Source organism: Brachionichthys hirsutus, chromosome 17 (genome assembly GCF_040956055.1).
Source record: "Brachionichthys hirsutus isolate HB-005 chromosome 17, CSIRO-AGI_Bhir_v1, whole genome shotgun sequence".
NCBI classification, from domain to species: domain Eukaryota; kingdom Metazoa; phylum Chordata; class Actinopteri; order Lophiiformes; family Brachionichthyidae; genus Brachionichthys; species Brachionichthys hirsutus.
Window position 1 is genome coordinate 8,081,417 of NC_090913.1, and position 26,332 is coordinate 8,107,748.

Consider the following 26,332-nt stretch of genomic DNA (forward strand, 5'->3'; position numbering starts at 1 on the left):
CACTTCATAGTAACGTTACCTCTCATGCACACACACGCACACACACACACACACAGTAAGGTGGTTTGGCAATAGAGCATAGAGAGGATCACAGGGGGCTTAAACTACTGCAACTCCCATCAATTAATCAAGACCCAGGAGGCTGTGTCCAGTCAACACACTTTGACACAATCATCAATCACATTGTTTATAGCCTGGAAAGGTCAGAAGCAACAATAGTGTGGATGCTCGCACAGACAAGCACACGTACACCGTTGTTGTTGTTGTTGTCCGTTGACTGTCCACCATCACTACACAATAGGTTTTTCCTTCTTATTCTTTTTATGTGCCTATGATTTACAATCTCTTGTTTTCAAAGACAGTTCCCTAGATTTAGCTTTTATTCCTGTATGGTGATTTTTTTTTTAGTACAAGCTCTGTGCTTAAATGTCTTTTACAACATTGTTCACAAAAATTGTGACAAAAAGTGCTCCAAATAAGAACTGACATTTTCAAATCTGCCAAATTATGAAGTACTATAATACCAACAGTATTTCACTCTTTGCCAGTGTGTTATATGTAATAGCATTCTGATATAATATGATTTTATTGTTGCTGTTCAAGCTTTGTTAGACTCATAGTAAGAATAAAAAAAAAACATTGCATCATATGATAGCGTGTGCCAAAACAAATACGCTACTAGTCTATACTGCAGCTGCTGGCATGAGCAAATACTGGATACTTTGATGCTAAGCTTATAGTGTATGCTACACATACCGTACTATATAATGGTTTTAAATGGAAATATATACTAAACAGTACAACATGGAATTTTACAAATCATTACTTGATACAGGATGTAGGAAAAAGGCAGCGATTTACATGACTGCATTAGTAGAGTCTTACTGAGTGGCCTATTCTTGTCAAGGTACAGTAATGTAACAGCATTCTTTTGGTGAGCTGTCATAGTATCATAGAGTCTTCAGGGACATTGCAGCATGAAAGAACTGCAAGTGAAGCGAGAAGACAGCAACAAGAGAGGCTAACAAAGACGTTCTGAAAGTCCTGAACAGAATTGACTATCGGATTATCTTAATTTAGAGGCCCTTAGAACGATAACAGAAATCTAAGACTTGGCGAGAGAGAGGTGAATAAAAGAAAAGTCATCGATGGCACACAAAGTAATATTTTTTTTTGTCAAGATGAAATATTATACATATTGCAAGTCACTGACACTCATAAGTGATGAGATGCTTTTCTCGCCTTTGTTGTTTCTGGCATTTTTCCGTGTGTGATTAATTTAGCCGTCTGTATTTTATTTGAACAAGCATACTTTCACAGCAAAATCAAAAATAACATTATTTTTCTAAGCTTTTGGACTACAAATGGATGTCATAATAATGATGGCAGACCTGCTCACCTTCTCATCCTTTTTGACTCTGCACAAGGACACTAAATTATACAGACAATGTCACGGACCCTGGTCTTTGGAAAGCATGTCCCTCATCATCAATTTGAAACTGCTGCAGTCCAAGCATGCGCTACTGCATTTAAAGTGCATTTTAAATGGGTGCTATATGATGTTATTGGAGTAAACGGTGAATGTTTGAGCCTCTCTGAAATGTACTGTCATGTCATTGTCATATCTTGGTTGATTCGAATGAATAGAAAATTTAAAATCGCTTATGTTTCTCGTGCAAAGTAAGGCGTTTATTTTTAAAATTAGAGATTGCAATATTCACAATTTCATAGAGTTACCGTCAGGTTTTATTGAGTGGTATGATTGCCGGCATTTCCTCTGTAGTGTATAGTGGGTCATCTTCCTTCCCAGTGAAGGGCAGAGTGGCCTCTCTCAGTCTATTCTGTGAAGTCAGAGGGGAGGCGTCGTTAGCTTTGGATATTAGTCTGCTGTCCATCATCCCTGCTGCACTCTGAGGTCCCCAGAGAGAAGGAGGGAGGAGGCAGAGGGAAAGAAAGGAAGGATGCTGTGTGTGTGTGTGTGTGTGTGAGAGAGTGTTTGTCCATCAATTCGAAGAGGACCTCTGAAGTCCCAGTTAAAAGGAGTAGGAGGTGTGTACTGCTGCAATGCGTAAAAGACATCAAAGCTTCATGCAGTGAGCTGACTGACTGACTGACTGACTGGCTCAGGGATTAGAAGAATGCCATATAATGACCTCATGGATACCTGATTATCTGTCTGACTTATACAAGTATGTCCCACAACTCCCAACAGGTTGTGACTCACAACTGCCAGACTTAGAGAAGACAGTGCTGTCACAGAAACAAAAGAACAGTCCCCAAAAATTGAAATTTAACTCATTGTTATCTGCTCACCACAGTAAATAACTAGATAGATAAACATGAATGAACTTCATTAAATCAGCATCAAATGATACTGCTGTAGCAAATTAATGTTCTGAGGTTGTGTTAATGTTCATATTAAGGATGGTGCAATTCACTCGTGTTGATCTTAATGTAGGGACAGGGTTGCGCTCGGCTCTACCAAGCATCACAAGTTAAGAAAATATTATTGTATTTGTTCAGCCAATGGGAAAATGGTCTCTAATTGCACGCCAGTATCATTCCCAGTTCATTCTGATTGGGTGAGCAGCGGACAGCCCGCCTCAAGTCATTCACTGAGACTTCTTATAATGTCAGATACTCAGAGGACAATTCGAAGTAGAGCCGCACGTTTTATTGTAAAGACTACAGGCAGACGTCTCTCAGTTTGTCATGTCTCCAGAGCTCACAGCTTGAACCATATTCTAACTTATCCGAAATCGCTCACAACTCTTATTGCATTATGTATTGATTTATTTTAATGCCTGAAAACAAGCCTCGTGCTGCATAATGCTACATAATGCACAGTAAAGTAACTGCCCACAAGCACTGCTCCAAAGCTGTCCCCTTACAAACAGGGTAGCATTTTCGTTATTTATTCTCATTCAGATGCAAGTAAACTGATAAATACGTGAAATTGTCAAAGATCTTTTACATCTGAGACATCTGCATTTTGCTGGTCAATATTTAACCTCTCGTCATCTCTCGAAAGATCCTTACGTTCATTTTTAAACATCATGTTCACTTTGTACAGGTGAGAAGTTTGTGTCTGGACTTTGTCACTAAACACTATTGTTTTTGAATGGACTCTCCTTTATAGACTCTCTCCAGTATAACATTTTTATATCGTCTTCCTCTGCATCCTTTCAGCTTTTCATCCAGAGCCACAGAATACATATCAGTCCCAGTCACAGGTATGGGAAGCACGACGTTTCATCGTCTAATCAAGCCTGCAGTCCTTAGACATATTTATAATAAGACCGAAGCTCTCATTTGATTGGCTAACACCCCTTGTGTAGTTGGTTTACACCATATTGTAGTGTCAAGAGTTCAGCTGCTCCCCCGGGGCCTCAGCGGACCGAAGAGGTGTTGAAGGAAGCAGCGCTGTGGGACCACTGGAAACAATCCAGATTGGAGAGACGATTTTTACTTGTGTTTCGAAAATAATGGGATTAAAGCACATTGCTTGAAATGCATCTCATCACTCTGCCTTGATGAGTGGGGCAAAAGGGTGGACTGGAAGGATGCCGCTCAGGAACAGAGTCACAGCATGGGTATGCAGCATGCCGCCTGCTCTCCGACAAACGATCCTTGCTGAATGCAGGTGCTCCAGTTCTAGAGCATCATGTGTCCTCACTGCGCATTTGGTAGCGCAATCACCAGACGGTGTTCGCGACACCCCTTTGATTGCTGAGTGCAAATACTTCCCCCTGCCTTCGGTCTAATCTGTACCTTCCCCTGTGCCTCGTCTGAAACAGGAATAAAATACTGCAGGATGTTGGGGGGGGCCCCCCCACTCTGATTTACAAAAACACTTGGCAAGCGTCCAGGGCTGAGCGCATCATCGTGCCCCAGAAAGCTTATGCAGTAGGTCTGTCACGGAGCAATGCAGCGAAGAGGGAAACGTGAAAGGAAGGTGGGAGCTGTGTTCCCGCCCACCACGCGAGCATTGAGGAAGGATAGCGCGGTGGACAGCAACAGTGGAGATCACTCTGAGGGGCTTTGATTTCAAACTTGTAACAAATGCTTTTGTTTTGAAAAATCAGATGGACGGCTCGACCACAGTCGGCCGAAGTAGCTCAGAAAAGGATGCTGTGACACGAACAGATGCCTCATATTACTCTTATGCACTTTTGAGCTTCAGGAACTCGTGTTGCCAGTCCTTTAGATGAAGATGTTTCTTTGAATATAACTCTAATGATTCTTTGACAGAGACAATAGCACGCAGAGAGCGGAGCGGAGATGACGGCTAGTCCACATCATCACTGTCACACCCGCTCAAATGTTGACGCACCACAAAAAAGGGACTGGTGAAGTCTTTGCTTGCTCATGCTGCAAATGCTTACATTAGCGCTTGACTCTAAAATGATAACTCACAACTCCCCACAGACAGAGTGCACAAACGATTTGGATTGGAACCAAAGTGTCTGAGGAGACAAACTGAGGGCTGTTTCCAGACGGAACACGCCTGACAGTAATCCCTGTCTAAAGAGACGTGAACAAGCAAAGGAAGAGATCAATCCTCAATCCAAGATGTACATGTGTGACGTGCATCTTTAGCATTGTGTGTGTGTGTGTGTGTCGATTGGTGCAGTGATCAATACTCATAGTTTTATGAGGCGGAATAATATCCCCCCTCACACACAGCATCCAGGAAGATTGTGCTGACAGTGCAGTTTTACAGTAATAATCGATGGCCCATGTTGATTGAGAGTGTGTGTGTGTGTGTGTGTGTGTGTGTGTGTGTTCTGTGCATCCATTGCCACAGTATGTAAAAGACGAGGTGTTTGAATGATTCCTGTTTATCCTGCTTCGCCATGCTTCTGTTTACATGCACATTTTATTTTATTTTATTCACCAGTTTAAAACAGAAGAATCTCCATTTTCCCAATCCGTAGTTTAAAGTTTGCACTGTTTGGCGAACATGATAATGAAGCTATGTTGAAAATAAATGTTGACAGAGATGTTTTTATTGTAATAAACAGATTAGGAAACTGTAACTGGTGTCATTTCTGCTGTCGACATATTGAGGCAAAAACAGAAAAGGAATTCAATTTAGGCAAAGAATTTTTTATTTTCTTTAGCGGGGAGGGGCTATTTTTATGACCGTTCTGCTTTTAGTTAACGGATCTTTACGCTTCCGCCGCAGCTGGGGTTGGCAGATGGCTAAACATAAACATGGTAGTTGACTGATGGAAATTACCTCCCTGCGTTTTCACACATTTGCATGTCAGACACAGTTTGAAACAGGAAGCATAGGGGGGGGGGGGGGGTCATTTTTATAGACACTTCCTGCCAACACAACCAACTGACAGTGATTCTGATTGCACTCTGATCTGAGGGAACTTTTAATTTCCGAGATCAAACCTTTAATCGCATGTTTTAGGTTATTATAGAAATGAGGCAAACACATAATTGTGTAAAACAGAGACCACAGCGCCACCAGTCTCCCTGCCGCTGTCCTTTGCTACTCCATTCATCCAGAAGACAGTGAATCAGTGTATATTGATTGCTTTGTGTCTCATCCTGCAGATGCACACGCTTGCATTCATATGCACGCACACATCCACGCGCACACAATCTGCTGATAGCAAGCTTTCCAGTGCATTGGAGATCAGTGAATACATTATATATACACACGGGAAGGCACATGAATATTTAATGATTATAAAAGGTAAGGCTGGGGGCGCTTTATGAGAGCACTACAGCAAGTTTACTGCAAAAAAAAAGAAAAGAAAACGCTTTGGAAAACTCTGAATCGCTTTTCAGAATAGCTCACAAATTCTAATTAGTGCAAGTTAAGTACATCATCATCCCGCCTCTAAAATATCAACTGCAGTGAGAGCGGGGCGCGAGCTGCTGTGTCAGAGTCGGTGCCCCTTCAGTGAGTTATCAAGACCAAAATGGTTTTTCTCCTGCTCGTTATTCTGCCGTTTGCTCTCGGTGGAAACGCTCATCCAGCCTCTCTCTCTGATATGCATGTGACTTTGCAGATATGATGCGTGCCCTTGAAAGAGACCTTGGCTTCCATTGCAGCCACAGCAATGAAATCAACGTTCTCGTTAAACTACCGCCCCCGGGTGGACAGTATGTGAAGTGCATCGTTTAAAGGTGACCGATTCTGTGCAGATGATTCCCAACAAAACTATCAGTTTTCTAAATTTACTTATATAAATATATTGAAGCATTGTGATATCAAAACTCCCACCGACTTCAAAAAGGTGACAAATGTGATGCAATTATTAAATAATACCAAAATAGCGTGTTGTGTATTAGCCGACACCAACAGAGTCGACTTGTTTGCAGTCATCAAACTCCAGTCACACACACTGTCCCAGCACCATTTACATCTCAGTGCAATCATAATGTGACATGATGCTGAGGATGACATAAAACTTTAAAATCAAGACTGTGTGAACTTCTGGGTCACTGAATCTGTATCTCCTTTCACAGAGTCTCCCATTTCACTATTTCCTTATCAATACTGCACCAGGAAACCACCAGGCGATTGAAAGCTATCACCAAGAAAGGAGAGGAGATAAAAGGGTGCTAAGCAGTTAAAAATTCATCACCTGTGTCCAGATTGGATTTTGTTTATCTTCTGTCTTTGTTTGCTATTTCTGGGGTCCCCTCGTTCACACAGGGAATACCTGCAATCTCTCCTGACTGTTATCACACCGCTATGATAAGATCCTCTCCGCACCCAAACTGGATGGTAAATGTATTTATTCATCTGCACAATGATCTGAACTGCTGCAACATCCAGGTATGTATATGCAGGGACATTGGACAGCAGAGGGAGAAAACAAGTAAGTGTATTTTAATGTCTGTACACGTTCTACTGCGTCTTAACAAAAAACAACAACACTGAGACACACAAATATATACATACATACACTTATTCACACAAAATCTCAGACTCCAGGCCACACCAATTTAGATTTCTTTCTTTCTTTCTTTCTCAGGCATCAGAGCTTCTAAAACCTTTTCTTTTCATTTCTTTTTTCAGGCTAATCCCATCAGCCCCCCCCCCCCCCCACCCCACCCACTCACTGGCCTCTCAGGACTCCTCCAAAGCCATGTTGCTCTCAGATCTTGTGCAACTGCAGTCCAGGCTGTGGGGGAAATACCTCTGCAATGCAGCACAGTTATAAAATAGCAGCAGCCGCTATGGGGGCTGCTGCTGAGACAAACTGCTGCCACTTTATCACTGCCATGTGGTTGCTGCTCTGCAACGGCGCTTCAGAGAAACACTCTCTTTCTCTTTATATTATGCTTCTATGCAACTGGGTATATTACCAAAAAATAGAGATTTTTTCCAAGGTCAAGTTAGTCGAACCTGGTAGCAGTAGCGCTTTTAGTAGGACTCTTTTGTATATATAAATACATTTATCTCTATCTAGAGATATTTAGAGAAGATAGATAGATGTAACTAATTTAACTGTGTTATACTTCAGCAATGGTTTACTATATTTTACACATTGATTTTACGAACATATAACTGTGTTATATGGATTATCTGAACACAATCATAGTCGTGAACTAAACCTAGTGGTGCAACATTACAATAATTTAATATTTAATGTGGCGGGAATACAATCTCAGTTAAAGTAGTGCAACATAAAATGATGCTGATGTTCTAGGAAAGCCCTGCATCAGCTGACCAGCATATCCTTGTTACGCCCCACATTTAAGTGGCGCCGAGGGGCTAACAGATGACCAACAATGACCCCAAAGTAACCACAAAAGATGCATTCAAAGGGACAAAAGCCATGAGATTTATTGAGAGAAATATATATATATATATGAAAATTACAACTCCCAATCTGAGAGGCATCAGAACCAGCTGTCTCCGGTCCAGAAGCCTCCCAGTTCTGACACTGGACTGGAGCTTTTAAACTGTTGCCTCAGGCTATTGTGATCCTTGTGATCCACGAGCAGCACATGAACAGAGATAGAAAGGACGGAGGGAGAAAGAGAAGCAGCACAGGACATCCATCCATCACAGTCCTGACCTATTTATTACCTGAAAATTAGATATTAAAGACAGAAGGAGGCGCCGGGCGAGGGATTGTGACTTTAATAATTGTAGACTGTTAAATGTATTTATTTTTTCAAACCATTTGGTTGTTTAAGGTGGTGTGTTCTTAAAGGGAACAGAACACACATCCTATTCTGAAGTTCTAATCACGCGCATCCGGTCTCGTCCCGCCCCGGAGGCTTGACGGTGCGACCCCATCGCCCCCCCCTCAACCGTCCCATGAGTGACCGAGGTGCTTAATAACGGTGGCTCCGCTGGAAACTCTGCGCGTCGGATAAAGAAGCGAAAACGACCCATCATGAGATGAAAACAGCGCCTCTGCAGATCTGAAGGTAATTGCGCGCAGGATCCGGCGGTGATCCGCTCCGGCGCAGCGCGGACGGTTACGGCGGAGAACTTCAGCTAGCTGGTTGTTTGGGTTCACCAGCTAGCGTTAGCTAACGGTGAAGTGCCACGCCATAAGTCCGTAAATGATGTTTTTAGACAAATTGCCCAGTGCACTAGCAGAATAACACTTTATTGGAGTTGATAATTCGGAATTGTTCCCCGTCCGACCCGTCGAATGGGAACCGCAAACCCTGGGATATAACTTCTTAAATAAAAACAAGACCGCTGTGTAACGGGATATAATGACGCGGAGCTCGCCGCCGGGACTCGTTTATTCAGGGGAAGCCGAACTACAGACCTCATTTCTTCTGCATCTGTACAGAATACAGAAACTGTTAAATAGTGCTCGCCTCCAGCCGGTATTAGTAAACCAAATATATATATATAATAATTGATTCAAATCGAAACGGAATCAAAGTGGACCGAATGATGAGGAAAGGCCTCTCTCGAGCATTTTTAAGATGCATTTAATAATTATTTGTGATCGATAAGGGGTAAGGTCAAAGTAGGCCACATGTGAAATAATTCACAGAGAGAAACAATAGTTTATAAAAAAAACCTTTTCAAAAGCCTTTCATCCCAAAGTCAAGTTTATTAAAGATTCAAATAAGAGTCAAATAATTAAAACCTTAAAATGTAAGTTCTCAGCTAATCCTTTGTAATAGTATCAGCGGAAGTGATTGTGCAGTGTTCTCTGTACTTTCCTCATGGAGAGCATTAGATGGCAGCATCTTATAAACTAATAGAGCTGCATTTGCTTTATAACGCATTATATGAGTCCTTTATAAACAGGGTTAGTCTCAACTGTGTCAATACAGACTGTAAGTTACAACCCTGTTATATTAGTTTTGAGTTAAAAGTGTAGTGTCCATTAAAAATGCTTGACTTCTGGTTCTGCTGCATGCAGCTATCAACACTCTGCATGTACTTATTATAGTATAGATACAGTATTTATTTATCAACTAAAGTATTTATTACAATATGATGATTTTATTTAATTAATTATTAATTAATGACTAATTTCTCTGTTATTGTAAAAAATAATAATAATATTTTACTTGATTAATATACATTATATTATATAACTAATACTTAGGCAAAAAAAAAAATATTTCGAGAGTATTTCAGTATTTTATTCCATCATCACCTAATTGACACTTTACTCCTTGTTTCATTAGTGTAAAGGCAACAGTGCACAAATTACTAATTATTAAAACATACAAATTATGAATGTGGATCCTTTGTAGAGTTCAATATACTTTGACCCTTGTGTGTGTGTGTGTGTCTCAAAGTGCAACTTGCTTGTTTATTTAAAGTTTATTGGTCTAAATTGCACCCAGTTCAGCCGTGCTCATCTCTAGCAATGCACACACCCATTGTGAAATACGTGGAGATGGTGGCTTTTGAGATTTGCAGAGAGAATAACAGAAAAGACAGTTGGGCAGCAATTCATTGCTTTTTATTTAAAGGAGGAAAAAGAAATATAGGTAACAGCTCTTGAGAGGACAGCACATGGAATTCAACATGGCCTTAGCATTTATTCAAAGTGAATGTAAACGTCTTGGCTTCAGGACACCCCCAGAGACTCTTCCATTTGTTATAGAACTGCTTCAGAAAGCTCTGTGGGAACATTAGCCCTTTGGATATGGAGATTCATTAAAGCCAAACCTTTTTCTGCTTTGGTGAAAATCAATAATTTGTACAAAAATAATATGACATTTGCCTTGAATTCTTTGGTAAACTGAAGAGCGCAAAAGTCTGCAGGTTCTTGAACTTCTTAAGTAAACAAAGAACCCTGGAAGAGCGAGTCGGTGAACCCAGCTGTGAATCAGAGCTGAAGACCAAAGTAAACTACATCAGCTTCACGCGTTTGTTTTCATTTGCCCTCTCGCCACGGCTGTATCTGTTGAAGGAAGGACATTCAGTGTCACCGAAGAGGAACCAATGAGGCGAAGGCGTGCAGGTGGAGAGGGAAGACCAGAGTTCAGCTGTGAACAGAGAGTCACTGTAGCTTTGATGATTAACAAAAATAAAGGGATGAGTGCGCACTCATAAAAAGATACAGCCTAATGGAAACAATAGAGCCAAAGTATATGCAACTTGAGCTAATAATAAGAACCATGCAAATATTCTCAATCATCTATAGTTGATAAATAGTTCTGGATACTCCACACAAATAATAAGGTTTATGGGGAATTGTGGCATTAGAGCTATCGAGTTTCATGACACAGAATAAATACATTTATTTCCTATAATATTCTACATTCTACCTTTGAAGTTCATTGATTGAATAAACATGTAGCGACTGTATTTTAAAATATAAGGGCTCCCGAGACAACCTACAGAGTACTCTGTGCATGACAGGAGGCCGCATGTTCTTTCTTCCTCCTGCTCAGCCAATCAGCAGCTTTAATCCAAATCGACTCCCCCCCCCCGTCTTTCATGGTCCCTCCTCCGACAGTACGTCTGTGTCGCCCCACCACCCTCTTCCTTTCTGTCTTCCTCTGATGCCAGTTCGCTCACGCCCTTCCTCTGTTCACTAACGCGTCTGAGCGACACACAAAATATAACACAGAAAGATTGAGCAGGCAGAGAGGATTTGTAGCGGAGAATCCACAGAGCGTGGGATGGAAAAGCAACTGGGCTCTTTATGCACAAGCCCACATGTGAGTCAGCTGGATTTTTTTTCCACCCTTTACATTTCCTTCCTTTCCTATTTTTCTTTTTGTCTTATCCATCCTTTCTTTCCCAGTTTATCTTTACCCCTTCGTCTTGTCTGTATATTATCAATGTACCTTGTTGTCATGTCATCCCCGTCCTTTGCTGCCCGCATGCGTCCCTGCCCCCACACCACTACAGAAGCTGCGGATGCTGTCTTGTGATGCTTGAGTAGAAGTCATGATTTGCTGAATGAGATTCAGGGTAAATCGCAGCATTTAGTCCAAGACGTTTTTTGGGTTTTTTTTTCATGATACAACTGATATGATTAGAAGGGAAAGGCACATCAGCAATGAATGGGTCTTATACGCTGCTTGTTTTCAGTGGGAATCCAGTCTGTACTGTAAGAATTTACTAAACCCAGGATGATTAACAGAAGAAAGAATTTAAAATAGCCAAAAGTAAATCTCAGCCACAGTTCTTCTTCAATGATGCAATAACAGGAACAGTCAAGCTTTTCACTTACCATGCCACTACCAGCAGAAGAGCGGCATACAGGTCATCTGTGCAAGCAGGGAATGGCGACTTTAATTTACATGTAACCAAAGGAGAAAGTCAGGTGACATCGTGTCACTGACAAAGTCCACCTATGGATGGGGGGGGGGGGGTAAATAGTACAACGCCTTTGCTTACTTGTTACACAGGTGGCACTTTTTATTTTTATGTTGTTAATAATTAATCAGAACTATTTTAATCACTTCTCATAAACAATGTAATTTCTTAAAAACATTATGTAAATGATTGTAAACGGGGCAGCAGCTAAAAGGTTGCAGTCGGATTTCTGTTCATTGACAATAAAGCTTGACATGAAATTAAAAAAAAAACAATTGATTTGGAATTTCTGATGTTGAAGCTTCTTAAGAAACGCCAATAAGTAGATCAGACTCGTATAACTCTTATTTGGGGTGTTGTAAAATCTAATGGTTTTATAACACCGCAATAACTGGTTAAAGTATTAACTTTGACCAGTTAATATTTTGCTGTTGCAACTCTGTTCTCTTCCACTGGTTTTAAATTGTGACTTTGTTCCCTTTGATGGTTCATTAAAGTATTAATTTAGCCAGTGACGTGTGGGGAGGTTCATCACAGATGTACAAACCTGCGAACCCTACAGAGTAGCTTGTTCACCATTGATTCGTTTCCTTATAATCCTGTTTATTAGCTCAGTCTGTTGTTAATGACCCTTTAGTTCCTGTTCCCTGGAGTGCAGCGGAGTGACACGTAGCTCAGTCGGTGGTTAAAGTCTACTCTTGAGCGTTTGGGAATTCTAACATCTCAATCCTCTCTGGAATTCAAGATCCCCGCGGTTTACCACAGTGGCTCAAAAATATATAAAGCGATTCTGCATGTTATACGAAAAAGGACCCCTGGGAAATCGCTCTTTTCTGCCTTTTCAAGGCAAGAGTTTGAATTCCCGTTTGGGAAAGTGGATCTCTCATATTGCATTCGTAGCAGCAGATGGCAGTACCGTCGTCGTGTAACACGAGGAATGAAGGAAACGGCTGCCACCAAAAACACCTGAGTATCAGTCATAGCTTGACCTGCACTGTCACACAAATGTTTCAAGTTTCTGGAAAAATGTGTCTTCGTGTAAAACATTTTTTTGTGTAGTTTTGTTGTGTTTTCTTGCTACAGCGTCTGAGTTTTTTGGAAGGCACGAGTGAGTATGCCCTGTGAGTTAGTGATGGGAAATAAAGGATAATACTTTATTAAGTCCCAACTGCAGCTTACTCTCTACTTTTTGTTTGTTTTTGTTTTACAGGAGCTTTACTATATGACAATGCAGCGGGGCAGAGAAAAGATGGAGAAGAAAAGGGCAGACGAGCAAAATCAGGTAATTCAGACCATTATCGTTCTTAAAGTACCGAGAGGCAAACAGGAATACAGAAGGCTTGGTAGTATTCCTGCAGAAAGCAATATTGAGAGTATTTTTAGTGTTCTGTGTTGGAATAATTGAACACATCAAGCATCTAATGGTGATAGGTGTGTGTGTGTGTCCTTTTGTACCATGCATATTAAATCAAACCTCCTAATGTTAAACTTCCTTTTAATAAAGTGTGAGAAGAAGTTAAGGGTTTGCGTGGCGACATGCAACAGAGCAGACTACTCCAAGTTGGCCCCCATCATGTTTGGGATCAAATCCCACCCAGATGAATTTGAACTGGAAGTCGTGGTGCTTGGATCCCATCTCATTGATGACTATGGGTAAGGACGAGTGCAAATGCCAAAGCATTGAAGTAGTGAATCTGGAAAAGGACATAATATGTAAGCGTCCACAGACAGCTGTTCAGCTGGGTCTAGGTATGTGCCATCGTGTGACTTTGCTCCTTTCGTCAGGTGTTTCCAATCAATGATTGCTTTTTCCTGCGCTCCAGGAACACTTTTCGTATGATTGAACAGGACGACTTTGACATCGGCTCAAAGCTCCACACCATCGTTAGAGGAGAAGATGAGGCAGCTATGGTCGAGAGCGTCGGCTTGGCGCTTGTGAAACTCCCCGATGTCCTTCAGAGGCTGCGTCCCCACATCCTGATTGTACACGGTGACCGATTTGACGCACTGGCTCTAGCGACTGCTGCAGCATTGATGAACATTAGAATACTTCATGTAGAGGGAGGAGAGGTGAGGAGAAAGGGCTGAGAGAAATTTATCCTGTGTTGCACAGAGGACTTACTCATTAAAGATATCTGCAATTTGAAAATAGAAAAATGTAATAAGTCACTGGACGCAGCTCATAGCAAAGTTCGTAACCCTTTAATGGCATCAAAGACAAAGTGAGACCAATGTGCTGAGGTTTCGTGTGCTCGTTCTCCGGATGTCATGCAGTCTTTTGTAGCTTTTTTTCCCCCCAACATGCTTTATTATTTATCAGAATCTTTGAATTTGAACATTTTGTTTCAAATAAAATACCGATCAAATTCTTTGAGGAGGTAGAACACTGTAAATTATGGTTACATGGCTCTGAATTTGATTTTGAGGGATCTGTTGGGCCTTGTCTGAGGCTCATATGCAGGATTACTTTATATATCAGGACAGAACGTTTCGTCATATCAAACTGGTCTAGATATCAGTGTGCTTTATACAGTGTTGTTATACAATCTCTTAATACCGCATCTCTTGCTCGCTGTCTTACCCAGGTGAGTGGTACAATTGATGACTCAATCCGCCACGCCATCAGCAAACTGGCCCATTACCATGCCTGCTGTACACGCGTGGCGGAGCAGCACCTCATCGCCATGTGTGAGGATCACTCCCGCATCCTGCTGGCTGGCTGCCCTTCATATGATAAACTGTTGTCAACGCATCACAGAGAGGACTACATGGATGTTATCAAGAGCTGGTTGGGTATGTGTGTGTGTGTGTGGGGGGGGGGGGGGAGGGGGGAATCACAAGTATGAAACAACATGCGTGGATTTACGTCAAGTGTTAAATCATGTTGCAGGTGACAAGGTGCTGGAGCATGACTACATTGTGGCTTTGCAACATCCTGTTACTACTGACATCAAGAAATCCATCAAGATCTACGGGCTGATGCTGGATGCCCTTCTATCCTTCAATAAAACGACGCTCATCCTCTTCCCGAACATTGACGCTGGTGAGTTCATACTGCTTCCATTGGTTCCTCCTGTGAGTTTCGTGTCAAAGGAAATGTGCAACATGGTTTTCTTTAATTCATTGAATGTTGCTTCCTGTGTTAACAGGAAGCAAGGAGATGGTGCGCGTGATGCGAAAGAAGGGTATCGAGCAGCACCCCAACTTCCGGGCAGTGAAACACATTCCCTTTGAGCAGTTTGTCCAGCTGGTGTGTCACGCCGGCTGCATGATAGGAAACAGCAGCGGTGGGGTACGAGAGGCCGGGGCCTTCGGAACCCCCGTCGTTAACCTGGGAACAAGGCAAACCGGCAGGGAAACGGGTACATATGGCAGAAATGGATAGAATTAGTGTACTGCAGTGGGTTCTGACGAAGTTTTCTTTTGATATTGATCAATATTGGTGATCTGGTTTTACTTTTGCTCATTCTGAGCGAGAGGGGAGATTCCAAATCCTTCCCTTCGCTGGGAAATTTGTATTTCATGTCAGTGTCGTATTTTGAAGACACAAACATTTTAAAACATTTTAAATTATCATTATCCTATTAGCAAGATTATCCCGTGAAATGAATCTGCTTCAGGCTGTTGAATAATAGCGTGTACCGATCTCTGGCAGGTGAAAATGTTCTACATGTCAGAGATGCCGATACTCAGAATAAGATCTACCACGCTCTGGAGCTGCAGTTTGGAAAGAGATATCCCTGGTACGACCAGTATGTTGCACCTTGTTGCACTGGGCATAGCCTTTCAGTTTGTACTAAGTTCAATGATATGAACAAAGGTGCATTTCTGTTTCTTATCAGCTCTAAGATTTATGGAGACGGCAATGCAGTTCCCCGTATTCTCAAGTTTTTGCGCACCATTGATCTGGATGAGCCACTTCAGAAGACTTTCTGTTTCCCCCCGGTGAAAGACACCATCTCCCAGGACATCGATCACATCCTGGAGACGCAGAGCGCTCTGGCTGTCGACCTCGGAGGAACGAACCTCAGAGTGGCCATCGTCTGCATGAGGGTAGGCTCTTCAGTTGTCACCACATTTATACGAGCCGTGTGTTGGTCAGGAGCTCAGTGCTTCTGTTCATGTCCACACAGCCATACTTGTTTTGACTTTTCAGTCAAATTGGTGTTAATAAAGCTCTAATTCAATTTTAAACTCCAAGTACATACCTAAAGTGAATCTGCAAAACAATTTTGAGATCCAAATACTGAACTGAATATGGCCCAAATCTTTAAATTTCCAGAAATTTCAAAAATGTATTCTTGAACTTCTTGAGATATTCTTTTAAACAACAAACTAAAAAAAACAAAATGGCAAACAAAGGAAGGAAAGATTAATTGTTTTGTACCAATAAAACCATAAAAGGGCCATGCAGACCAAACACTATTATCATAGATACAGTCTCTTCATTGTGATTCAGTTTGTTTCCCTCTTTGTCCAGGGTAACATAGTAAAGAAGTACACCCAGGCCAATCCAAAGACCTTTGAGATGAGGATGCATCTCTTACTGAAGATGTGTGCAGATGCCATGCGGGACGCCGTCTGTCTCAACTGCAGAATACTCGGTGTTGGTATGAAACCACCACTGTGGAAAGATCATACTTTTCTTCTTAGTTATCATTTCAAGATTTCTTCATTGGTTGGCTTTGTCAACAAATGAGATCTTCTTCTACATCTTAGGAGTGTCCACAGGCGGGCGTGTAAACCCACAAGAAGGTGTGGTCCTACACTCAACAAAGCTGATCCAGGAGTGGACGTCAGTGGACCTGAGAACACCGATCTCCGACTCGCTGCACCTCCCCGTCTGGGTCGACAATGACGGCAACTGCGCTGCATTGGCCGAGAAGAAGTTTGGTCATGGCAAAGGGGTGGAGAACTTTGCAACTGTCATCACAGGAACCGGTGAGAAGTAGAACCTTTTCCTCCGAGCCACATCAACAGTGTGAAGAGTTCAGTGTTGTGAATTATTTTGAATGAAATTGTTGCGTATCTAGATATTTTTGAAGCTTTTTTTTAGGTTTCTTCCAATGTTGTGTTTTAATGGTAAGAGTGCCACAAAATATTGTAAAATATTTGTAAAAACAAAAAACTATATACATCCTGAAGTTGAATTTGATTCATGGCCATGGTAGTTTGAAAAATGGTAATGCAAAGTCTCCTGCTACGGCACTGTGAGTATTTCAACTTGGGTACAATGTACTCTAAATCAATCTCATCACAATCATCTTATTTAAATGTAATAGATAAAAGTGTATTAACTTTTTAATAATATGCACTGGCAATCTGAGGACGTAAAATATCCTGAATCCGTGTGTAGGTATTGGAGGAGGGATTATCCATCAAAATGAGTTGGTGCATGGAACCACCTTCTGCGCAGCAGAGCTGGGTCACATCATGGTTTCATTAGACGGCCCGGAATGTTCCTGCGGCAGTAAAGGATGCATCGAGGCCTACGCATCCGGCATGGCCCTGCAGAGAGAGGCCAAACGGCTGCATGACGGTGATTGTTGCTTTTTTGCATATGTAAAGCGTCAAGGAATAGGATGAGAGAAGCTGCTGATCTGTGTGCTAAATGTCTCTCAGAGGACCTGCTGAAGGTGAAGGGGATGGATATGAAGCTGTCTGAGCCAATCACTGCTGCCCATCTCATCAGCGCAGCCAGACTGGGGAACTCCAAAGCTGACGCTGTCCTGAACAACGGTCAGGGCACACACACACACACACACACACACACCTGTTAAATAAATGTAATATCGTTTTGAAATAAAATAAATTTCCATTTGTTGTTGTTTTTTTTCCCTTCCTCGTCACAGCATGCACAGCACTGGGCGTGGGCATCATTAACATCCTCCACATAGTGAACCCCACGCTGGTGATCCTGTCTGGGGTCTTGGCCTCTTACTATCAGGGCCCAGTGCAGCGTATCATCTCTGAGAGAGCCCTCTTCTCTGCTCAGAGCATCAAGGTGCTCACATCAGACTTGGAGGAACCAGCTTTACTAGGAGCAGCGAGCATGGTACTCGACTATGCAACCAGAAGGATTTATTGAAGGACATGCTAGTACTGGTTTGGTAAGCCACCAACATGACTTTAAAACTTAGGTTAGTCGTGGTAGTGCCCAGAAGTAAGTATTTAAGTATATCTAGAGGAAGCATATTGAAGACTAGAGTGAAGTATAATGTATTTCAGTCATATTTGTTTTGCAGTTAAATATTTTTTCTCATTGATGTCCTCTATGCAAGCAGTTTTGCTTGTAATTTCAAAAGTGGAAAAATACAAATACATGCCTGTGACAATCATGGCTTCTCCTGTTGGCCAGATTCCTAGATAATGTAATTTGTAAAATGGGGCACAGGCTAGAAAGGCCGCCATCTTTTTTTATATATATACTTTCTTGAAGTTAGAACATATTTGTGCAAATAATCATCAGATGATTATTTGCACAAATATGTGCATCTTCAAGCCAAAACTGCCCTGACAGTACTTTGCTGTACTGCCTGTAATGTAATGTAGCTGGATAGAAATGTCTCTTAGTATAGAAAGTTTGTTTCAGATGTGACCAAAATTATTACTGAAACATTCTCCTGTAGCTTTTTTCCCGTTATCTGTTATTACAGGTCTTTTTTTTTCTATAAATCTTGAACAAAGGTTTCATTATTAGTTTGGATTTTTTTGAGAAAAGGGTAACTGACAAGTTATTATGTTACATTTCCATGTTTTATTATTAATTAAGCTGTTTAAGGTTTTGGAAGACGATTGACGGTGTAGTCGCGAAGGCTTTCGCTGTCACTGATGACAAGTGAAGATACAGTTCATGTGTTACATTGAACTTAGTTCACAAAACATTTTACATATCATCTCATTGTAATTACCTCAGATCTAATGAAGAACTGATTTTGACATTTTCTTGCATTCTGAAGTATCCAGAAATATTTACCGGTACGATTACATATTTTATTGTGCATGCTAATTTAAAAACATAGTTCCTTGCTTGTGCTTTTTTCAAATAAATGTGTTGTTTTCTTTTCAATATTAACAATAAATATTTTTGTAATTCAAGCAGACTCATGTTTTCATGATGTGACAGATCTTTTATATGTGATTACAATCATTAAAAATCAACAGTTTGATAAGACAACCATATGAATACGGTAATTATTATCAATTAGGTTTCCCCATTTAAGTCAGATCATGTGATAATTGTTCACCTGCAGCACCAAAGAGAAGCATTTCATTTCTGTAAAGCCAACAAGCTATGATTGAACACTGCTTGCCTGTGGTTGTTTTCCTTCAGCAAGGTCTGCACTCTGCTTACAGGAAAAGCTAGTGCTTACAGTTTCTGAATTTTAAATTCAACCCCTACGGCCTAATATACAGGAGCACTGAAGGCCTTTAACGCTTGGCGAGTCACTGATGTTTTATAACCCAACTGTACAAACTGAGTCAAATGACCTGGAGCCTGGTGACTTCTTGCTTGCCATCTGAGACCTTTGAGATTCTAGAGCTTTTAATTATTAACCAACATTGTTGGTTTGCAGCATAGAAATAGCACGCATGTCTGCAGGCATTTGGCAGAGGGCATGTTGTGGAAAACTTAGGCAATGTGGAAATGTATGGTCAGAGTTAAGTGAGAATAGTAGTCTGACCCTAGAATAAAAGAACTTTAATTTAGAGAGAAACCCAAGACAAAATCTATTTGACTCTTTATTCTTGGTTTCTGAACTGACAAAACTAATCTAGATAATTAATAATAACACAATATCTGTATATTAATTAAAAGAATATGGGTCGAATTATGTAACGTGAAATATTTGTAACAAACTGCTTCATCTCGACTGCGGATTTTTGTGAGCTTTGACAGCACGTAGCTGATCATGGGACCCCTATGCAGATCTGATTGGTCCAATTTTGAAGCAGTCGTCCTGCTATTGGTTCAGCGTACCGTCGATCAACAATCCTGAGTTATGATTGGTTATTGAAGCGTTTCCGCTTCGCCAGGCTTATCGTCCTTCTTCCCGTTCAGCTCTTCGCTCTCGGTGAACTGCTGCACCTGCGTCTCCTTTCCGACGTTCGTCTTCTCTCAAGTACGCCCAACATGGATGATTTTGACATGCTGAACGCACCGGCCGCCGGAAACGGCGTCGGCTCGGAGGAGGACCCCGCCGCTGCGTTCTTGGCGCAACAAGAGAGCGAAATCGCGGGGATTGAAAACGACGAAGGCTTCAGCATCCTGGACAGCGGAGACGTGCCCTCGTCGCTGACGGACTCTAACGGTGGGTCACCGAGCAGAGACATTTCGCCTTAAATATTTGCCTTTGTAGTTAACGCTATTTCCAGTACTGCGTGTACTTTTTTTAAACGGTGACACTAAACGTTTCATCGGACACCAATCCCAAAGAAAACTGATACTTCTTCCGGTTAGCTAGCTACCGTTAGCTCAGCTTGTACAGCCGATAGGGCGCTAGGCTAACCTGGCTAACAGTCACGCTAACCTGCTTCAGCGTTACCTTAGAATAAACAAAGGAACAGAAACGCGTGGAAGCGAAACTTTGAATCAGAACTCTATGCTTAATGTGTCGGGCCAAGCTAATTCTAGCTTCGGCTAGCACCGCCGATATGAATGAAGCGGTCAGATAGCATCGACCGAGCTCCACCAGTTTGTGGAGATTGAAGTTTGGCTCTGACTCGATTCGGTTTCTGTTTTTCAGACAACTGGATAATCCTTAAGAGGAAGTGGAGTTTTAGGCCCTTTGACCCTGACGGACTCATTTCCTTGAAGCTTTTCATTAGTTTTTTGTTCAGTGGGAAGCGCTGATGTACTGTATTATGAAATAGTGTGGACTCAGCAGGGGAATAGAATTCATAACAAACATGTCTACCTGATGTCTAATAGTTGTTTTGCTTTTTTTTAGATGGGGCTGTGAACGGGGACCTTCATGGGGTAATCGTCTTAATTCTTTCTCTACTCGACAGTTTTACTTTGGAATCGTCTCGTTGTGATGTAGTCGGTGAACAGCTTTTATGTAAATGTCAAAAACTGCTTGTTTGTGTGCTGGTAATAATGAAAAGAAAATCATGTCAAAGCTGATCCGGAATTAGGTCTGTAAAATGTGATTGATGTTTACATTCAGTAGTTTGGGAAGCGAACCCTTCACCTCTGATTGCTCTACTCAATAATTTGGTCACCTGATGGTCTCATTGAAATCCACGCGACTGTATCTGGTTGAATATGAGCGACGTCCCTGCGTTTCTGCTTTTGGATGTCTGGCTCTGACATCCGCTTAACTTCCTTTTCCGCTGCTGTCTTTGCAACATTACTGCTTTTTGCACCGTCAGGACTTCTTCCTGGTTGCGAGTCTGATAAAATTCACACTTGAGTTTGTTTTTATAATGCTTCCCAAACATCGTTTTTAAGCACAGACGGTATATGCAGCAGATCAAGAAGCTGCCTTCAAATGCTGATTATAAGAATCAGTCAGGATTAGAAAATCTGTTTCTTCACTGCACTGTCATCATCTCCCTTGTGTCTCAGGAAAGCAATGGTCCATCTGACGCTTATGCAGCAATCTCCAATGCAGACAGGCTTCAGGCTGAACCGGAAAGCCTACGCAAATGGAGAGAGGAGCAGAGCGAGAGGTTGGAGTTGCTCGGTAAGCACAGACCCGGAGAGGGGAAGGGAACTGCTGGGGTCTCAACCTTTGACTTGGTTGACATATTTTAGCTTAACTTAAATTTTAACCGTCATCACAATGTAGTGGTCATGAATTCTTACTCTCTTCCTTACTAGTTTGTGTGCTTCACCATGTCTATATTAACCCCTCGCTGATCTCCATCCCCAGATGATAACTCTCGCAAGCAGGAGTTGGAGTGGAAAGACAAAGCTAAGGTGGAGCTGGAGGAGTGGCATGCTCGGCAGAACGAGCAGCTGGAGAAAACCAAAACCAATAACAGGTAGTGGCTTCACGGGCGGTTGGAACCGGGATACGAGGAACAACGGCGGTTGGGGGGGCCATAGTTATATTTTATGAATGAGAAAACAGTTGTTATTTGTGTCTTGGCAAGATTAAAATGGAGGATCTGCACCAGTCTTAAAAGGTTTTTAGTTTAGGATACAAATGGTTCTGAAAAGTCTGCATTTTGGAATTAATGTGTAGGTTCCTGGGCATGAAAAGGAACGGATCAACCATAGCCTGTACACAATAACGCAGTATTATTAGCCTCCGGTGCTATGCCTGAGCTTATCATTGTGTCTTAACCTTTAATAGTCGTGTTTCCATCCTCCTCTTTTTATCACTGTCTCTCTTCTCTCCTGCCTTCTTGCTGCTCTGTCGTTCGGGCGGATGTTTGTCCAGGGTGCTGGATGAAGACTTCTTCAAGCAGCCCTTCTCTGAGCTCATTGGTTATGTGTATGTTGCTCCAACTAACACCCCCCCCCCCCCCCCCCCCTGCCCCTTTCATCTTTTTGCTTGTTTTGATCCAACCGATGGCGTCGTATTCATTTCATATTCATTACTTCACCTTTGTGTTGCCGTTGTGTATTTTCCAATTTGCACTATTCAGATTAGTAATTCAGCCATCTATCTTGTGGACGTTGTTTCTTCTTCAGGAAGAAACTAAAGCAATTTTATTCAGCTTCTCTCACGCATGTCATTAATGAGGTCATGCTTGTTTCAGTCACGAGACGGCTGCATGCCGCACTGCCAGGCTCCTATCGTCCACATGGATATCACATTTCTTCTTTCCCAACCATGCCTCTGTTACCCCCCCCCCCCCTTATTCACTAGCATACCATTTTGCTTCTAGTCATTTCAGCAAAATGTATTTACAAATACGTTGCACAAGTTTCCAACAATTAACATTTGCCTACATTAATCCTATGAAGTTTAAACAAGTGTGTGTTTTCTTTCCTATCAAACGGTGTATAAATGTAATTCTCCCCCCCCCCAAAAAAAATATTAATTCAGAGTATTATTCAGGAGTAGGATGCTTATGGATTTGTTTGAAGCAATTGTGTGTGTACATCAGTGGACTTTGTTTTTGCATTAATTAAGGCTTTAAACGTGTATTTATTTTGTATTTTCTGGTACCACGTGTTTAACATGATACAATAGTAACACGTGATTGCATCAGTTGTGTGCAAGATGAGGCTGCACAGATATCTATGCTGCTTGTTAATCGGAAAAACATCTGTCTGGGCCTGTACTTGTATCAACACAAATGCTTCAAACTGAACTGTGTTCATGCTTTAGACAGTTATTTGCTGGAAGCTGCCGCTGTCCTACGGGATCATTTGCTAATTTGCACAGCTAGCTATGCAGAGTTGTGCAGCCTTTGGTTTTGTTGTTTTAATTTGTTGTTTTAAAACCTGTTTGGCGTGTAATCTGAAACAGAATACTTTATTAATGAGTATTAATAATGTAATGAGAAAGAACCCATTGAGTTTTGGACTGGCTCCAGATAAAGGGGTAGTTCTTCGTTTTCTGTTTTCTATTTTTTATGTCATTTTAATATCTTGACTTTTGTATTCTGGTGGATGCACACACACACACACACACACACACACACACGAGGATGTCTTGAGTGTCCTACTGACATAGAAATGATGCATCAGTGTTAGCAGAGAGATTCTTTCCGCTTCCGAGACCAAAGGCTGCACAGAAACCATATAGAAGAAACCTTTTGGCAATACTTGCATTTAAAAATGTTGCTTTGTGCATGCTGGCTTTTAACATCTGCATTTAGTTCATTTTTGCTGTGTTTCATTTCGTCCTCTCTCTTCTAAATTCTGACTTGTGAAACTGTTTCTCCCTGTTTTCTTTTCCTATGCGCCTTAAAGCACACACATTAACCATCCTTGCTACCGCCTAGACCAGTTAAGTAAAAAAAGAAAAGTCAAGCCACAAAAAAAAAAAAAGACCTTCCAAATAGTTAGGATTTTCTGATGGCGTAGACTGTGTGTGTGTTCGGTAGTACATGTTGCACAGATACCCGGTTAGCTATCCCAACATTATCCACTGCCTAGGTAAAAGTACGGTGTGGAATGTCCCCTCTGTGATGTCGTGCCCCTTCCAGTCCCTTTTGTGTTTCTGTAGTTGTGACAGTGAATTGTTCATTTGCTTCTCATCCCCATTTGGCTCTGTGAAACGTGTTGTCGTTTGTTGCTGAGGTTTTGCTTGGGTGGGCGGGGGGCGGGGTAGAGAAAGTTTAACCACAGAGGTACCATGGCAGTGGAATGATGAGGGCTTGTATTTGTTGAGGCGTAATCTCTGGCCTCCAGATCCATTTTTATTTGCGTGTTATGTGTTAACCCCTGTAGTGTAAACGCATGGCGAAGGCCCAGCAGCACGTCGAGCTTTTAAAGTCTGATTTAAAAAGAAATGCGCATTAGTTTTTGTTAATTGAAGAACAAGTATTTAGATGAGTTCATCATCCTTACACTTTGCTCTTGTAATTCAGAAAGCAATTTTAATGTGCAATCGCAGGACAAGACGAAGTTGGAATGTTTTCAGAAAACTCTCCTTTCCTGGTTCTGAACATTTTAGCATTTTTGACAAAAAAAAAATACATAGCCCACCTTATTTTTACATTGTGTCATTTAGATTTGTCATCGATGTTTTTTAAGTATATTCATTCACTCTGTAGTGTTTAAGCAGGGTTGGGAGCATGCCCAGTAATGAATCTGCTGTAGCTTGTTTACATTTGTGAGCGTTAAGAACAATGAGTGTTTGTTTTCCGTCGTGTGTTTTGTCTTGAGATGGACTCTGTTGAACCAAAGTCAAACCAAGCCACAAAAAAAACAGCCTGTCAAACAGAAGGTTTATTGCTGACGTGTCGGCTCAATAGATTTAGTGTGTATTCCTCAACTATTTGCATCAGGCAAATCTTTATTTAAATTTAAACTGACTTTTCTGATATGCTTGTGTGTGTTGGTGGTCAGCAGAGGCCTTTCTCAGCGCTGTACATGTACACTGCTGCATCAAACCTCTCCCTCCACTGATTGCTTTCTATTCCATGTTGCTTCCGTGGCACGCAGGGCAGCTGAGGAGGCCATGATTTCGGATCTGGACGAGAACAACCCCGGCACGGAGTGGGAGCGCGTGGCTCGGCTCTGCGACTTCAACCCCAAGTCAAGCAAGCAGGCCAAAGACGTGTCGCGCATGCGCTCCGTCCTCATCTCCCTGAAGCAGGCCCCGCTCGTTCGCTAGGCAGCCGAAGCTGCTCAGAGCGCCGTACCCCATCGCCCCCTCTGTCACCACGCGTTAACCAACTCCCAATACGTATGCGTTCTGTAGACACGGCGACTTAAACTCCTTCTGTAAGTACCTGTTTGCCATTCAGGGCCCAGTGGAAGAGCACAGCCAGCGGTCCTTCCTTCAGCTGTCCTCTTCAGAGAGGCCATTTGAGATAAATCTTGAAGCACCAGCTGGATGATCACCCTCTTAGTTCTTTTTTTCTGCACCACTTCCATAACAGTTCAGTTAAGACCATGTAATTCCTTTCTTCCCTTCTTTATATACTAAGTGGGCTGTTAACTTAGACCAGGTCTCACAGGTCCCTGTGGTATTGTGTTCGGTGTTGAGTTGGGATACTAAAAGGGAAGGATTAAACTGTTTGGGCCTACAGTTGCACTGCAACCTGTTTCATACGGTTCCCATATCATTCCCATCATGCTGTACACTATCTCTGACGTCTTTCCTCTTTAGCTGTCCAACACACGCCTCGTACTTTCAAGGTTTCTTCAAAATGTTTTTTTTAAGGACCAAAACTCAAAATGTAATGTGTGCACTTTGAACTGTGAGTGTAGGGTTTGCTTGTGGCATTTGTTTTGTTACATTTTCCAAACTATGCATTTCCTTTTTGAAAACCCTTCCTTTCCAGGCAGGAACTGAACAAAGTCCAGTCATTACAATAAATACGACCAGTTTGTGTGTGTTTAAACCTCAACGGTGTGTGCATGTACTCAATGCGTGTACTTATGTATATATACAGAAGGCAATATATATACAGTATATAAAACTTTGTCACTGAAATTAGACAGTTGTGGATTTTAAAGAGAACTACAAGTAGGTATTAGCCAGCTGTTGCTCATCCATGCATGTTCATTGTCCGTTTGATTTCAGTGTCAGTAAAAAAGTAAAAAAACAAAACAAACTTGTCATTCTTCAGCCGGGTAGTTAATGTTATTGTGCAGAATGTGGCTGCACTGATTTATCTGTAGGTAAACATGTATGAAATATGAATTGATCTTGAACTGGATAGCAGATGTGTTCATTTTTGTCTTCACAAATCAAATGGAAAAATATCTGTTCTGTTCCGCTTCAACTTGTTGCTTCGTTCCGTCATTACGGAACAGTCGTGTCGTAGTTGAAACCCATGCATACGTCTTTTGTTTTGCACATGTTTAAATTAAAACTAGTTTCCAACCAATGAATGCCGATTTAGGTGTCTACGAATCTTCCTTTAATCCACTTTAAAAAGTAAAAAAAAAAAAAAGTGCTGCCCAAATTGTCGCATTTTAACTCTGAGCCACCAATACCACAAACTGGATACTTGTAA

At 41.7% G+C, this 26,332-nt stretch overlaps 2 protein-coding genes across 3 annotated transcripts; both read left to right on the top strand.

Annotated features, from left to right (window-relative positions):
• Positions 1–12,965: 12,965 nt before the first annotated feature.
• On the top strand, positions 12,966–17,825 carry gne (glucosamine (UDP-N-acetyl)-2-epimerase/N-acetylmannosamine kinase). Its single transcript, XM_068751230.1, has 13 exons — positions 12,966–13,001; positions 13,254–13,390; positions 13,561–13,807; positions 14,323–14,530; positions 14,628–14,780; positions 14,887–15,099; positions 15,393–15,480; positions 15,580–15,790; positions 16,218–16,347; positions 16,457–16,678; positions 17,094–17,276; positions 17,360–17,476; positions 17,590–17,825. The coding sequence occupies exons 1-13, from the start codon at positions 12,966–12,968 to the stop codon at positions 17,823–17,825; spliced, it is 2,181 nt and encodes a 726-aa protein (XP_068607331.1).
• Positions 17,826–19,871: 2,046 nt separating this feature from the next.
• On the top strand, positions 19,872–26,203 carry clta (clathrin, light chain A). Of its 2 annotated transcripts, XM_068750816.1 has the most exons (7): positions 19,872–20,049; positions 20,689–20,717; positions 21,309–21,426; positions 21,616–21,727; positions 22,129–22,182; positions 23,613–23,648; positions 24,810–26,203. In XM_068750816.1, exons 1-7 carry the CDS (start codon positions 19,872–19,874, stop codon positions 24,979–24,981), a joined length of 699 nt encoding a protein of 232 aa, XP_068606917.1. In that variant the 3' UTR covers positions 24,982–26,203. The 2 variants fall into 2 exon arrangements, with proteins under 2 accessions (XP_068606917.1, XP_068606918.1); XM_068750817.1 differs by lacking the exons at positions 22,129–22,182; positions 23,613–23,648.
• Positions 26,204–26,332: the final 129 nt, after the last annotated feature.